Source organism: Podarcis liolepis (assembly GCF_965112155.1).
Source record: "Podarcis liolepis genome assembly, chromosome: 7".
Lineage (NCBI taxonomy): Eukaryota > Metazoa > Chordata > Lepidosauria > Squamata > Lacertidae > Podarcis > Podarcis liolepis.
In genome coordinates this window covers 82,851,503-82,867,533 of record NC_139561.1, presented here as the reverse complement: position 1 = coordinate 82,867,533, position 16,031 = coordinate 82,851,503, and the positions used below count along the sequence as shown (strand labels likewise).

Below are 16,031 nucleotides of genomic sequence, written 5' to 3'. Positions count from 1 at the left end.
CCCCTCCTTTCCCCCTCTTTCTCTCTCTCTCTCTTCTCGCCTGCAAGAGTTGGTGGCATCTCTCTCATTCTCTCTCTCTCTCGTCTTTTTCTTTCCCCCTTTCCCTTCCTTTTCCCCATTATGTTCCTTGCTGACTTGCCGGCTGCTTTCTTTCTCTTGCCGCCCCCTACACCCCCTTCTTCTTACCGTTTGCAGAGCGCAGGGCGAGCGGCGACTTGAGGCGCCATCCGTTCTCCGGGCCGGCGGATCTTTGGAAGACCAAGGGGACCGGCAGTGGGATGAACATGTCGGGGACCTGTGAGTGACACTCCGCATAACCCCACGGAGGGAAAAAAATATAAATATATATATATAAAAGGGTGGGTGGGTGAGTGGAGAGAAAGGGGTGGCGGGCGGGCGAAGTGGGGGGGGGGGGGACACATACACACACACGCTGGACAGGTGACGATCGACCGAGGATGACAATCAACTCAGGGTGGGGGGGGGGAGTGGAAATCTCTCTCTTCTCTCTCTCTCTCTCTCTCTCTCTCCCCCCCTTCGACACACACTGCTCCGCTTTCTGCACTTACACACGTGCGTGCATGGGTGTGTGCACGGGCAAGTGCGTGTGTGTTTGTCCGTGCTGCAAGGACGTGTGAGGTTTGGGCACTACAGCCGGACAGTGTGCATCGTTTTAAGGCTTTTGCAGAAAAGGAAAAGGGGGTGCTAGTGCGTGCAAGTGTGTGTGTGTGTGTGTGTGTGTGTGTGTGTGTAAAACACTGCGTGCCCCCCGACAGTGCCTGTGTGTGTGTGTTGCCCCTTTTCACTAGATCAACGGGGGTCCCTGAGCTCCGTCCGAATCTTTCTCTCCCCCCCACTTCACCTCGCCCCCCTTTTCCATCACACACACACACACACAGCCTACGATTCCCACTTTATTGTCTTCCCCGTTATCTCCCCCCCCCTTGCTTCTACCTCCCCTCTCTCCTTCCAACCACCCCGCTTTGACAAATGACATCCGAGCCAGCGACTTGCCGTCCCTCGCAATCCCCCCCGCGGGGGGCTCCGCTACCAACATCTCCCCCCCCCTTCCTTCTTCACTCTTTGCACAAATACAGTCCACCCAGACAAAAGCAATTATTCCTTAGGTACAAGCTTAGTGTGGGTGTTGAAAGGGGGGGAGGGGAAAGAGAGTATGGATGAATTATTGACACCCCCCCTCAAGCAAATAATCTTCCTTCGCTTGCCTTCTTTCTAAAAAAAAAAAAATTAACACACACCCTACACCTGACACTTCCACTATCCCTCTTTTTCCAGGGCTAAAAATAAACCCCTTAATCAGCTTCATAAGGCTCCTCCATCCCCTTACTTAAATTAATGTGTGTGTGTGTGTGTGTGTGTGTGTGGCCCCAAACCAGGCACTCAGCGCTCACAGCCCCTTCCAGGTTTATTATTAGAAGAAGAGAGATTTACACAGATAATTACTACTAGGCACTGTAATAATAAAGGGGTGACCTTCCCCACCCCCAAAAAACAGCCCATGGGATATATAATGAGGCCAAGAGAGTTTCTGTAATAACTCTTTGACTTCTCTCCAGGAGACTCACTTTCTTTTACTTTCCTTCAAGGGGGAAAGCAGAGGCACCTGTCTGTTCATCCCCTAGTCTCTCTCTATAAGGCTTTGGGGAGGGACGTGTGTGAGAAAGCGACCTCTTCTGTGATCACTTTGGTTCCTGGCTCAGGATCACACCGTGCTTCTCTCCCCACCCAGGCCTTATCACCCATTGAAGGAATTGGCACATTTTTTAAAAAAATGCACATGCATTCAGATGTTGCTTCTCTAGGCGATGTTGGTTTCCTTATTTTCCCCCAACTGCCTTCCCCCAACAGTGTCAGGTCTGTGTAAGCTGTAAGTTTCAACCCCAGCCAGCGCTGCTTCCTCGGAACTGGCAGGGTGGCAAGATTTGAGACAGACAATAGTTTCAAAAGGGAGTTCACCAACATGGATCGCTAAAGGCTTCGTTGCCTGTCATCGACACACAAATTTCTCCTGCACCCACCCTGCTGCCATGCTCCAAAGGGGTTTGGTAGGATTTTGCAACAAGGCTGGGGGGAAAGCCCTGCCAGACCTGTCTAACTAGAGGACCGCTTTTCCGAAGTGACTTCAACCCTCTGGAGTGGAGGGATGCTACAGGCTAGTTGGTACCTCTTTCTCCTGCTACTACTAACCCTCACTGAACCCCATCCGCCATACTTCCAGTTTGGTGCTTCTGCATCAAATCAGCCCTTGGAGAAACTGTTGTGTGGATGAGCTATGAGTCACAGCTAGAGCCAGCCAAACCCCAAAACTTGAGTCCTCCCCCAATATCGCAGGATATTTCTTTTTTCCCATTTACTCTCTGGGTGCAGTTGGATTCTTCTCCCCACCTCCATGCACATATCCCTTATTACTCTATTATGATCTTGCAAGTCCTGTTCAACTGCATTTCAAACAAGTGGTCCAAAAGGAGATCAACAGCAGATACCATTATCTGTGTCCCATTGAACTCTCTTTTCATGTATCATTTGATTCCCCCCCCCCCTTTTTTTTTATTCCAACAGCCCTGGAAACATGGAGAGAAAGTAGATAGAGGATGGATGCAAAGATAGAAATGTGTGGGGAGAGAGCGCGGAGTGGAAGATAGACAGACAGACAATATATGAAAGGGAGGGGGAGAGAGAGACGGAGAAAGCGATGGACAGAGAATGGGATGGAAATATATTAGTGAGAGGCAGAAGGAGAGAGGAGAGGGGTATATATGGTGTAATATAGATAGATATCAGATTGATGGAGGGGCAAATAGATGAATATGCATGGGGCAGAGAGGGAAGGAGAGAGAGGGGGGAGAGAGAGAAAGAAGAGGAAAAAATAAGAGTTGGTGGGATAGAAAGAGTGCAATTATTTGATTCAGTACCACAGTGCTGAGGTCAGAAATTAACTGCCGCTAGCCTTAAAGTGGGGGTGTTAATATGTTCTCTCTCTCTCTCTCTCCTTTTCTCCCTGTCTCTAGGTCACAGAAGATGGAATGTACACATACACACATACACACACACACAAACGAACCAACCAACCAAGACTATTATAGTAGACATTTTCCAAAATAATAACAAAAGCCAAACTGGGGATGATGGCTGTTTTTGGATAGTGTTTGATCTCACCTGAAGAAATTCTCTTTCTGGAGTGAAGCTGGGAAGAGGGTACATGTGCACCCCATTTTAGCCTTCAAAGGGAAAAGGAAGGTCTGTAGATGCTAATAATAAACCACCGTAGGAAAGAGGAGCTGAGTTAATCACAAATCCACCCATCCAAAGAAACAAGGCAGTCACCTAACAGGAGGACTTGGTTCGTTTCCAGGAGAGCTGCTTCAGCCTGCACTGGAATTGCCCACCAAATGTAAATCCTGAACAGGCTACCTTGAAAATTACTCCTTTCCACGTTCTAATCTGCATTTAACAATGCTTAAAAGTATTGCTTTGTAGATGAAAGGGAGTTCTTAGCAGCACCTGCGAAAATGCCCTTATAACTGCTGGTCCAATGAGGTATTGCCCCCTCTTCTATTTCATCCCAAACAAACTAAAAGAAACACACTGCTCTTTTAAAATGTGCAGCATGGATATGCCATTTCCAGTCTCCACCCTTTCTGCACCAGTATCTACTATACTGGGCATTAGAAGGATTGTTTCAATGTGATTTATTTTTATATTGTAACTACTCTAAACCAATTGGGTGGATTGGAAATAAAAAATATTCATCCTAAATACATCGCTAATCTCAAATTTAATTGCTGGCAAAAGAATTTATTGTTTTGTTTATTTATTGTTTCCATTGTTTCCACCTTTCTACAACAGAACTGATGCATGGAGTAAGATGTTTAAACAAGGAGACGTGGAACAGAAAAGTGTATGGAATAATGAGTAAACAGAGGAAGGTTTTATCCCTATAAGCCAGCATCCGAAGAGTTGAGCTCAATGGCTTGTGGGTGGGTCCCTGCTTGGATTCTGGACTACAGTATTTATTTCTTGAAACAGCCAAATTTTCTCCTCCGTGTCATATTACAAACTATTTAGTTTCAAAAATGACTTCTTTCTAGCATGCCAAACTTCCTTGGGTAAGAGGATCCAGTTGTGCCGTTCTATGGATGTTGGCCTTAATTTCTCTCTGTAGACAGATCATATAGATGTGTGCATACACCTGTTTGCTTTTTCTTAAATAATCCAGCTTTTACATTGTTATTTGTGCATTCAAACTTCAAATATAATGGCACGCAATTAATTAGCATGCAGGTAATAGCTACGTGCAGACTCCAAGTAAGGGGTGGGCATTCTGCGTTTCCATCTGCATCACACAAGATGGATGGGAAGGAATATCCTATCCACACCACACAGTGCTAATGCGGATCCAATCAGCAATGAAGCGCTGGGCACTGCATGCATGATTCCCAATCCAATATCTGGAACTGTATGTATAGCTGGGTGCTGGCATCCAAACAAAAGATCTGCTCATGTAGCAATTTTGCAGTGTAAAGAGATCCTGATCCAGAAGATGAACCTGCATTATGTATGGATACTTCTTGCTGGATTGGTTAAACTTGTATATCCTTTTTCTGTGAGCTGATTAATCCAGAGCAAGTAGCACCAACAACTTAGATGGATAAGAATCATCACTAAACATGCATACACACTCTTTGGTCACTTCAACCATGCAGATTACGTGTACAAAAGGTTAATTGAAATGAGAGAGAGAGAGCGAGAGAGAGAGAGAGAGAGAGAGAGAGAGAAGCCATTCTCTATTAAATATTATTTAGAAAACATTATTGCTATCCTGCAATGTACAAGATGTTACTTTGCAGTTCTAGAGTTAGATACGGTATGTCTTTTGCATGTATTAAGATACTTCCTGTCTTCATTTAGAATTAAAAACTGGGAAACAAGAAATCTCTTTCTACCCCTACCGTATCATATTTGTTTACCATTTAAATGTTTATTGTAAAAAGATGTGCAATTTCAGCCTTTCCTCCTGTACAACCTAGCATCCTCACTACAACCTGGGCCTACCTTCAAAGAAATGGAAGGATCTAAAGGACTATGATGCCGTGGCTTACAAGCTCAATACCAAAGAAACAAAGATTTGGAAGAAAAATTCAATAAGTGATCTAATAGAGCAATTAATGGACCCTCTGAAAAATTACCAAGAAATCTGGAATGAACACTCTTTTCCAGTTTTTCATTCCAAATCTTATTAAGATTTGGTTGGTTCATTTTATCTTTTTAAAATGCAATTTGCTAATTTGGAGGCAATAGTGGGGAAATCTAGAAAGAGGTTTGGAGGAGGTGATAATTTAAAGAGAGAAAGAGAGATTGAGATTTAATCAGAAATAGTTCTCCTCCTACAGAAAGTAACATACAATTAAAAGAGGAAATAAAAGGAACAAAAAGAATGGAAGATGGGATTTCTTTGTTGCTGCGGAACTCTCGCTGGGATATCGTCAATGAATGGGGGGGGGGGGCATCATTATTTGGCTGTCTTCCACTCTATCTTCTTTTAGGGGATAGGGAGATACCTGCAAAGCGTTTTACCCTCATTCCCCAGTTCCTAAAAAAGGGAAGGTAGGAAAGTGGATGTGATATTTGCAAAAAGATTGCTGTAGTGGGAAACTAGTAAATATACAGAGGAGTTTTCTCATGTAAGACATGAAAGAGAAAATATTTGGGGTAAGCTTTCATCAATAGGGGGCCGGGGCTCCATGTTCAACTTTGCTTTATCACACACATGGACAATGAGATCAGCTTGGTTTTTTTAGAGTGATCCTTTATGACTTTTGGGGAAAGGTGTCATCCTGAATTTTTCCACCGAAATTCCACTGCAGTAACCTGTGCCTTTTAACATGATCAGAAATTGTACAGTTTGATGCTTTACACATTAAAAAAATGTTCAACGAAACAATAAAGCCAATTTCAACCCACCCTGAAAAATAAGTAATCGGAGACTGTCACTTATTTCAAAGTACAGTATTGTGGATTCAGTGGGCCTTGTTAAGAAGAAAAGACAACATGCACACCAGAATCACATTCATAGGTATGTTTCACCTAGTCCCTCCAGCCCTGGATTAGAAGAAAACAGAGGCCAAATCCATTTTCCTTGCCACTTTGTAGAAAATGTAGACATTTGGCCTGATTGTACAAAGATCTGTTCTTGCTCCCTGCTCCTCTAACTTGAACTATTAGCAGCAGGCAATAGTGAAAATGTATGAATAAAATCCCATGTCACAGAATCAAACATAGCAGTATTTTTTTTTTGTATGATGATGTATTTGGCACTTATGTTCCTTACAGTTTCTGGCCAGCAAGCAAAGAAGGGGCAGGTATGTTCAGGAAGAGGGGAAATGCCAGCACTGCAGCAGCTCTCACCAGTGAAATATCAAGCCACCGTTCACTTTTTTAAAAGAGGCTTCTCCCATTGTCAGCAAAAACAGCAAGTAAAACACTACCTGTGTGTGGGGTCCATCTCCTGCATGCATATATTTGGACCCTACCCCTTTAGCTCTTTCATCTTCCCGAGTTCATAACCCTGCAAGGTTAAGTATTATAATTCCCATTTTACAGACATAGCAACTTCTCCAGTGCCAGCCAAGGCACCCATGGATAGATACCGACAGCATCAAAATTTCACATGCCTGGCCAATCAAATAGCCAAGACTTCTCCAGACTTCATTGTATGTGCTTAAAATAATATAACGGTCCTGCCACCTACAATATGCTCTGCTCCTGACACAGGACACAGGTTAAGATCCCTTGGAAGAATGCAGGCAAGACTGCCAGATGTCACTAAGCATGTCCCCATCTTCAGCCAGAACTCACAGTGATGCCCATGAACCATCCCTGCCCATCAGCTTGCCCAGAAAGTGAGATGGAATCAAAAAAGAGACAGTGGGATTCCTCTAAGGGTCACACGAACAGTCGGTGAGCAGCAAGGACAGAGTCTACCCACAAGGCACTTAAGTCAAGGCTTGCCCACCCATACATATTTTGGTTATTTTGGTTTCCTAGCTGTGTGCCCTAAAATCAAAGCATTAATTTCCCTCAGAAAATTTAGAAATCTGGGTGCTGAAGCTATCCCTATCCTAAAAGCAAAATACCTCTGTCTGCTTATCTTGCTAATAGTTTAGACCCCAACTAGACATGATATTGGAGTGGCATTAATGCATCTCTCAGCACCTTTTTCCTTTCCAGGTAAGTAGCAGCTGTGGGAAAAGTCAGTTGGGGCTGCAGAACAGCGGAAAGGGAATTAACCCTCTGCATGCCAGGTGCTGATTTCACCAATGAAAACCTCATGCACACACCTACTGCTATTAGCTGCAGGGGGGGGGGGAAGTACCTATATTATACCTCCTACATGGCTAATAGCTACTCTTGGGATAGGGGTAGGGGCAGGGGCAGGAATGCAATTTGAATCTGGGTAGAAGTGCAAGGAGAAAGGGTTAAAGGGCCATACTCGTGTAGTTCTACACTGAATCAAGACCCCCAAGTGGCTGATCATCCAGTTAGGCGTTTGGGGTCAGGGTTAGCCTCAGAAAGTTGGAGCACGTGCCTCTGTATTTATTTCAGTAGGATGGCCTCCTTCATTCACACTCCAGTGATATTTCCATACATAAAATGTCCGGTGTATCTACACTACAAATTTTGGTTTCGAAAAAGTCCCTTTGTTATGGCTACTCCCACAGAATGCTGGGAATTGTGATATGGTGATGGGGTTGGCAGTTCTTCCTTGGAATTTCCTAGTTCCCCTCACAGTACAGTTCCCAAGGGAGAAAGAAAGACCCTGGAACCAGCTTACGCTTAAATTGGTGCATACCTTGAAGAAAAGCCTACGTTGGCCATACGTGCTTTTCCTTCCGTATTCTACCCTGCATTAGTGATATTTACAGCGTAGCTTCACACTGCATGCATACGTGGGTAACAAGAGTCTGACAACTAACTGTTTCGCCTAGGGAAAAGCCAACTTTTGGATGGCAATTTTTGAGCAGAGAAGTGGCAGGGGTGTGCTTAATCCCTTCCCTGCCTGTGGCTCCAAATCACACACACACCCTCAGCCCCTGCAGAGAGCATGCACGTTTTGGGCACCGGAGGTGCACAGGGCTGGCTTGGAGCGGAGCAATTTGGAGTGGAGAAGTAGCAGCCGAGAAAGGATTCGGCACACAAGGCACACTCAGCTGCTTCTCTGCTCGAAACCACTCCCTCCCCAGTGCTGCTTTTGCCCAAGAAAAGCAGCCATCTTTTGATAAAGGCCTGTGCATGTAACACGTACTTCTGCCGCTGCATCTGTCACTAATACAATGAGAGAGTTCCAAACGTGGTTTTTAGTGACTTTTTCTCGTTGGTTTTTCTTTACGGGTGGGGAGTCAATAGCCTCCCCCCCCCCTGCTCACACGCCCCAGAAACAAACTTTGCAGAACTACTGACCTTTCAGGCAGAAGTGGCAGCTGTAGTACATTCACTCCAGTCCAGTCCAGAACCTGAGGAGAGAACAGAGTGTCAGAAAAGGCCTGGGATGACAACACCACTCTCACGGGCACATGTCAAAGGAACAGCAATGTATGCACAAATACTGCACAACTTGCACACAAAGAAATGAGATTTCATTGAATGCTCAGTAGGGCCCAACTGGAAGCAGACGTTTTTAAAAGCGTTATTAAAAAGTATCTTTACCTCAGTCGGACACACACACTCACATTTATTTTGCCTCACTGTCATCTCCAGTCAAACAGACTTTGAAAGGTTTTCCAAAAACCTGCACAACCTGTTTGATCGGATATGCTAATAGCACAGGAATAGCGAATCTCCATAACCAGAGAAAACAGTGGTTCTCTCCAGCAACCTTTAACCATCTGGGAACAAATATATAATCTGTTTTTAAGCTAGGCAAAACATTAAAGGTACCACCTTCTTTCCCCCGCAAAACAGAGCCTGCGTCTTACGAGACTATGTGGTCTCTTCCTAGTCTGCCTCACCTTAGCTCTGTGTTATGGTTTGGGGATTTTCCTTGGTGCTTTTTTTTTTTTTTAACTCAGACCACTCTCCACCAGGCTCAAATGACTCAAGACAAAAATGGTTTGAACAGTGGTCATGTATAAAGCAGGGGTGCAGCCATTTTCTAGAGCAAAGCGATATGTGGACGAGGGGAGCTGAATCCTTACCCGCCCCCAATCTGCCACATATCTCCCCATAGCATCTCGCTACAGAAACTTTTCTCTCTCCTGAGCTTACTTCCATGGTTGTTGCCCAGAAGTGGGGAGAAGTGACTTCAGGAAAGAGACTGTGAGAAGGGAAGATGCATTCCTGAGGTAGAAGGTTTCTCAGCAGCTTTGAAACGCCCCCCCCCCCGACCTCATGCCTCAGAAAACCAGCCCCCGCTCCCCCATTTCAAGTGTGACTAAATCGGGCCTAGATTTAAACACAGGCACTGTTCACATGGAGTTGAGCCTCAATAAAACTCAGGCCGCACTTTCACCCCACTAAGACACTACTGTAAACAGCAATGGCTTCCCCCAAAGAATTCTGGGAGTTGTCATTTGTGCTGAGAGCCTTTCCCCTCACAGAACTACAATTCCCAGATTTCCTCCTAAAGAGGGATTAATTGTTAAACCGCTCTGGGAATTGTAGCTCTGTGAGGGGAATAGGGTGTTTCCTAACAACCCTCGGCACCTGTGACAAGCTACAGTTCCCAGGATTTGTGAGGGGAGGGGAAGTCATGGCTGTTTAAATTGGTACCAAGGTGGTGTGCATTTGTGGCCTCCTTCTCTGACAGTTTCATTCCTGGATGCCTCACACTCTTCTCCCACAGAACCAATCCTACACAATAGTGCTTAATGGTGGGGTCGGCCATGACAGGGCCTGTTACTAAAGCAACTTAATTTTGTAGGTATACCTCAGACAGAGGTGGCCAACCTTTCTGGCAAGGGGGCCACATATCGAGAGATAGTATGCACCTTTCCCCAAATGCCTCAGAGTGGAGTTGCTTCCATCCTATGGAAATGCAAAGGGTGTAGGATCATAGTGTTGCAAAACGGCAAGGCAGAGAAAAGGCCCCGGCTAGATCTATGCCAACCACAGCTGGGTCTTCCTATTTTTTTATCTGCGAGTACCACAAACCTCTGATGCCAGCACCATTGAGCACCTATGCCAACAGTAGCCTTTGCCAAACTATATGTGCACCAGGATAGAAAAACCCAGACTCTCCATACCTAAAATAGTAGACCTGCAGACGCCAGAAAGCAGGATACTCCTATAAAACTTTGCTGGATCCTAAGATTCCCCAGTGCCCTTCATTACACAGAACATAGAAAGGTAGGCGCACTCATAGTGAGCTACTACAGCGGAGAGGCACACAAATTCTGCAATCCACAAACGGGCCTCTTCCAAAGTTGTGTTTATCCTCCCTTGTGGAGAAACAGGGGGAAGCTAAAGATCCACATTAATTTTTCGGAATCGGTACTTGAGAAGAATAAGCAGAAATGCAACGCTATGGATCTTTCTTTGAAAATACACACGGATGGTCAATTCAGATGAAACATTTTCCTCCGAGCATTTTTTAAAACAGGGCTCATAGCAAAGAATTCCTTTGTAGAGGAATAAGCGCTGTTGTCAAAACAGGGACCACCAAAAAACGGCCTTGCATTTGCAAGAGCTCACTTGCAAACACCCAACCCATCTCATAAGGCCACACCCAAAGTGTACGACCACAACTGTCCTCTTAGGACCCCCCACACCTCTTCCAGAGTCCTGGCTCGTAGCTTGTGGCATTCCTGCTATGGCCCACTGAAGCCACTCCCCATTCCCAGTGCCGGAATCCAGGTGTCCTGGTACTCCGTACCCTCCAGAATTGACATAAAACTCCCCCCTGCCCCTCACACCCCCCACCCCTGGCTACGCAGCGTACCCACAGTTGTTCCTGCTAATCAGCCGATGTCATCTGCGGAGTGAAGTCTTTGCTTAAAGAGATTTAGGGCAGGAATCAATAGGAAATTTAAAAATCAATGCGGTTAGTATGAGAAAATCAATGGCGTTTAATCGGCCTGCCGATCCCCAGTCACAACAATTAGAAGGCTGGGATGTTCTACATCCCGCTACACACCATTAGCGTCAATATTTGTGTAAGTGATGGCAGGGGGCAGTTGGGGAGGGGAAAGAGGGGGGGAACCCCAGTCTGGCACGAAAGCACTTGAAAGCTAGAGGAAGCGTGTGCGGAAAAGGCGGGGGGGGGATCCCGGCATCTTCTGCTCGCTGTTTCCCTTTGGGAAGGAGCTCCGCTTGTTGTATTTCTTATTCCTGCTCGCTGAGTTCTTAGCATGAGCTTCCTCTCCGTGCCTTTCTGGGGTTGCAGATTTGGGGTTTGGGGGTTCTACGCCTACCTGAGAACGTCCAGCATCACGACAGCTCGACTCTTTTCCTGCAGCCCTAGAAGGAGCTGCAGACGCCCGTAGTTAGGTGGAAGAGATGAACTGGCCTTGCCAACAGCTGATCCGGAGGGTCGGCCACAATGGCACTTTTTCAGCCCCCTTCCCCTGTGGCCGCTCGATGCACGGGCCTAGGAACAGCAGGGCTTAGGGTGTTGACTCCCATCTTCCACACCACTGTTCAAGGTGCAAGACCCCTATCCTCTTTTGCATTTGCATCCCCCAAGATGGAAGGAAGGAGGTAAGGAGGGCCTTGGCAGATGTTGGAAAGGGTGTAAGCTGTAGCAAGCAGGGCATATGCAGCGCAGGTGGGAGAATGAAAGAGCAGAAACCCCACCAGGGCGAAGAGTGTTGGACTGGGACCTGGCAGACCATGGTTCAAATCCCTGCTCGGCCATGAAACTCACTGGGGGTGACCTGGAGCCAGTCACAGTCTCTCAGCCTAGCTTACCTCCCAGGGATGCTGTCTGGATAAAATGGGGTAGAAGAGTACCATGTATGCCACTGTGAGCTCCTTGGAGGAAAAGCGGGGTATAAATCTGATAAATAAGTAAAATGAATTTTCAGGGACAGGGAGCCTCCACTGTCAACGACGCAGTTGTTGGCCGTGTTATTTACTTCTGTGGGGGCACTGTTTAGAGTTTGGCCTCAGGCACCAAAACCTCTTGGGCCTTTGCTTAGGGAAGAGGTGAAGGAAACTCTGGGATGTCCTAGTCCTGGGATAGCTCAGTCAGTAGAGCATGAGATCTCAGGGTCATGGGTTTGAGCCCCACATGGGCAAGATTCCTACCGTGCCAGGGGTTGGACTAGTTGACCCTCAGGGTCCCTTTCCAACTCTATGATTCTCTGATTCTATGTTAGGCACTCTGAGACACAGTGCAGAAGGAGGTTGGCATTTCAATACTTTGCCTCAAACTGTGAAGTGGGGAGTCAGGTCCCTCTACTGTTGCCACTTGTGGGAGACATCTGTGGCCTAGCAGTTCAAGCAAGGGATCACAAATTGGGCATTTTTAATCCCAGCAAGTATAGCGATGACAAAACCTGGCACCTTTTATATATATATAGCTTCCCAGCCTGAGTTTGGCGCAGAGTGCGTGCGGCTGGGACAGGAAGGCAGGCCTGCAGCAAAGCGCTGACAGAGAGTTCGCTCCCGGGAGCCGGATCAATGTGTCAGCGCGGGGGTCGCTGGGAATCCCCCAAAAAATCAATGCGCTGGTGTTTCCGGGCTGTGGCCGCCTAGATTAGCCTGGTACAGAGCTGACAGGGGCACTAATCAGGCTGTCAATAACCCTGACCCTGGGCAATTAACCTATCGACAGGAACGGGGCAAGGGGAAATACATGGGCTGTGGGGTAAGAAGGTACAGGAAAAGACCCCTGTGCAGGGAAAGAGGGGGCAGGGGAAGTGAACATGTGAAAAAAAGAGGCCACTTTCCCAACTCTTCGCCCTGTTGCCATATACTTGCTTAGTAATGAAGACCCCCACAAATGAGAGGGCCACAGCTATAATGTGCTTATTTCAATGGCACACGATGTTAATAATGCTTCCATACAAAACTTCCACAACTCTGGCACTGCTTCATCACAGCCATCCTGTACTTTTCCCACATTTTTCTTTTGGACCTGTTACTCTAAAAGTTAGTGCAACTCATAAAATAGCACTTCACAGGCATACATCTATCATAATATGCAAAGTGTGCTTCCTAATTTCCAATCCTTTACCATGTCTGTCCAATTTTAAATCTAAATCTTATCTCTACCCTCCCGAGGTCTAGAAACTTGTTTGTTTGTTTCTGAACGAAACTTAGGATTCTGGAGCTTTAAGTATGCATCAATGTGCCGCACAGTAAGTCACTGAGGGGACAATCTGATGTTGCCCATTCTGGTTATATATCTGTATCAAGGCCAGAAAAATCTCTTTTTGCAGACAAAATGGGCCGGAGGAGCTTGACTGCAAGTGAATTTGCATGTCAAAGGGAGCATGAATGAAACAGATGAGGAAGTAAAGAGAAAGAGATTCAGAAATACAACTGGGGCGGGGTGGTAGGTGAAGGTTTCAGATTATGGCGTGTTTTTAAGCTACTTGCATCTTTATCCTTTATCAAAGATAGATAGAAGATAGATAGATAGATAGATAGATAGATAGATAGATAGATGATAGATAGATAGAGATAGATAGTCAGACATATTGCCATGCACAACTGGATACCACAACACCTGGATTTTATCATCATCATCATCATCATAACAACAATTTATTATTTATACCCCGCCCATCTGGCTGAGTTTCCCCAGCCACTCTGGGCGGCTTTCAATCAAGTGTTAAAAACAATACAGCATTAACCAATTCTGCCTTTGGATAAAATCTGTAAATAATTCCCACTCGAGTGTTTGCCAGTCCATCTTCTCACACCTATCTATGCTTGCTGTTTGTAGCCCGTTGACAAAAAAGTACCCGCTGCCATCCATTTTACAAAATCTTTATTGCTTGGTCACCTGCAGACAAAGCTTTAACTCGCCACAGGTAACCTTGCAAGTGCCTACTTGTAAGCCTGCTTTATCTCATCCTAAAATTCAGATAATCTGACTTCTGAGAGGCAATTAGCATGTACTCTGCATCCCATTCTGTGCAGCCATGCTGGCCTCCGTGGTGTATTCCTTCGGAAGGGTAAATGCCACATGATGATTTGGTGCAAATATGCAATAAGTCAAGCATCCCAAGTAACCGAAAACCCTCGTCAACCTGATGTGCCTTCGCCACTTAGAGTAATAGAATCGCTGAATTGTAGAGTTGGAAGGAACCTCCCGAAGGCTCAATTTCAGATGTGCCCAAATACTGGTCCCAAAAGACAGCTTGACCACATTCAAGTGCCTAGCTCAGTTGGTAGGGCATGAGACTCTTAATCTCAGGGCCGTGGGTTTGAGCCCTGTGTTAGGCAAAAGATTCCTGAACTGTAGGGGGTTGGACTAAATGATTGCCATGGTCCCTTTCAGCTGCACAATTCTATGTTCAGTGCACAACTACTGTCTACAGATTACAGGGCTCTGGATGGGGAGAGTTGAGTGGGTGTTGCACAGCAAGCTGGAGAACGGAGATGGGTACTGGCTTTTAGGATATTGTCATCTGCAGACACCCCGGAGCCTGTTTTAATTAATTGTGTACATTGTGTGTATCGTTCATGGTGCAGGACAGCATAGTCACACTCCAGTTTGAAGATATTAGCACATTTTATTTTTAATAAAGTTTAACAGTGTGCTGTTGGCTTGTGCTGAAGCAGTACATGTTCTGCTTTGGACTGGTTTGGATGCCCATATGGCTTGCAATGTAGAAGAGGGGTCATGTTTACCCTAGATCCCATTGTGTTGCCCTGCACGCCCCTCCTCCCCTCACCCCCACCTTGTGACCCCATAAATATGAATTCGAAACCATCCTGGTGAAGGTCACAAGGGCAACGAACGAATAATGGCTCGAGGACGTGACTGGTGATGGGGCTCTGGTGTTTCCACCGGCCGCAAAATATGCCAGGGCCGAAGAAGAGAGCGGAGGAAACTGGAACCAAAGCAGTGGCAAACAACCAAGGATGCCCAGACAGAAACAGCATCACAGCACGTAAAAGGAAAGATGTACTGTATTTTTTGCTCTATAAGACTCACTTTTTCCCTCCTAAAACGTAAGGGGAAATGTGTGTGTGTCTTATGGGGCGAATGCAGGCTGCGCAGCTATCCCAGAAGCCAGAACAGCAAGAGGGATCACTGCTTTCACTGCGCAGAGATCCCTCTTGTTGTTCTGGCTTCTGAGATTCGGAATATTTTTTTTCTTGTTTTCCTCCTTCAAAAACGAGGTGCGTCTTGTGGTCTGGTGCGTCTTATAGAGCAAAAAATACGGTACTTCTCCTGAGACATGCAGACATGCTGGAACTGATACAAAAGCAGAGGAATTCATCCATGTTGCAAAGCATACAATGGAAAGGTATAAAACCACTGGCCAAAGAGGGTGGGGGCTGCGTTCTAACCCCTCCCAAATAGGGAATAATGTTTCTGCCCTGCTGGCTTTTTTTTATTTTTCTTAAGATGGATCTGTCAAATAGCTGCTAATTTTTGATAACTGAAAATGATTTGGGAGAGGCATCAGTTCCCGTCTTTTGCCTCGCTGATCAAACAGGTTTGGTAGGTTTTTGAAACAATACGAAAACCTGCCAAACCTGTTCAGCACTGGTGAAAATTCACATGACCACCAGCAATAGCTCTTTTGAGGTGTCTCCAGCTATCTAGGAAATCACACGAGAGACAATTGTCAGTCTCCAGATTTAGTGAACCAAGCAAGGGGAAGAATAAAGCAGAGCAAAACTTCATGCACTTCAGGGCTGAGTTGCATGATTTACATTTAAGAGTGCTTGAGATTTAAACGATGCTTGCTGGATAAGGCTGTGGAAACTGCCTTACTAGATCAGACAAAGGTCCATTAGATTCCAGATTCCATCCAGATTCCAGTGTTTGGCCATTGTTGGAAGCAAGACGCAGAGCTGGATGGGGTGTGCTCTGATGCAGCAGAGCTCTGCGT

General features: G+C 45.9%; 1 protein-coding gene and 1 long non-coding RNA gene across 10 annotated transcripts in view; one reads left to right on the top strand and one right to left on the bottom strand.

The window, feature by feature from the left end:
- POU2F2 (POU class 2 homeobox 2) overlaps positions 1 to 16,031 on the bottom strand; it is a 109,482-nt gene that overhangs the window by 71,063 nt on the left and 22,388 nt on the right. Inside the window, exons 1-3 of one of the 9 annotated variants that reach the window (XM_083515492.1) lie at positions 9,944 to 10,545; positions 8,479 to 8,531; positions 187 to 295 (exon numbers count right to left, since the gene is read on the bottom strand). In XM_083515492.1, the coding sequence (XP_083371618.1) occupies positions 187 to 286 (100 nt within the window). In that variant the 5' untranslated portion in view covers positions 287 to 295; positions 8,479 to 8,531; positions 9,944 to 10,545. Of the gene's footprint in view, positions 1 to 186; positions 296 to 8,478; positions 8,532 to 8,724; positions 8,741 to 9,212; positions 9,367 to 9,786; positions 9,852 to 9,943; positions 10,546 to 10,784; positions 10,821 to 16,031 lie in introns of those variants that run through there. The other 8 variants (XM_083515493.1, XM_083515489.1, XM_083515491.1 and 5 more) reach the window with 8 other exon arrangements.
- LOC310712542 lies at positions 195 to 7,547 on the top strand. The gene is made up of 3 exons (XR_014528917.1): positions 195 to 297; positions 3,030 to 3,558; positions 3,868 to 7,547. It is a non-coding gene; the product is annotated as an uncharacterized lncRNA (long non-coding RNA).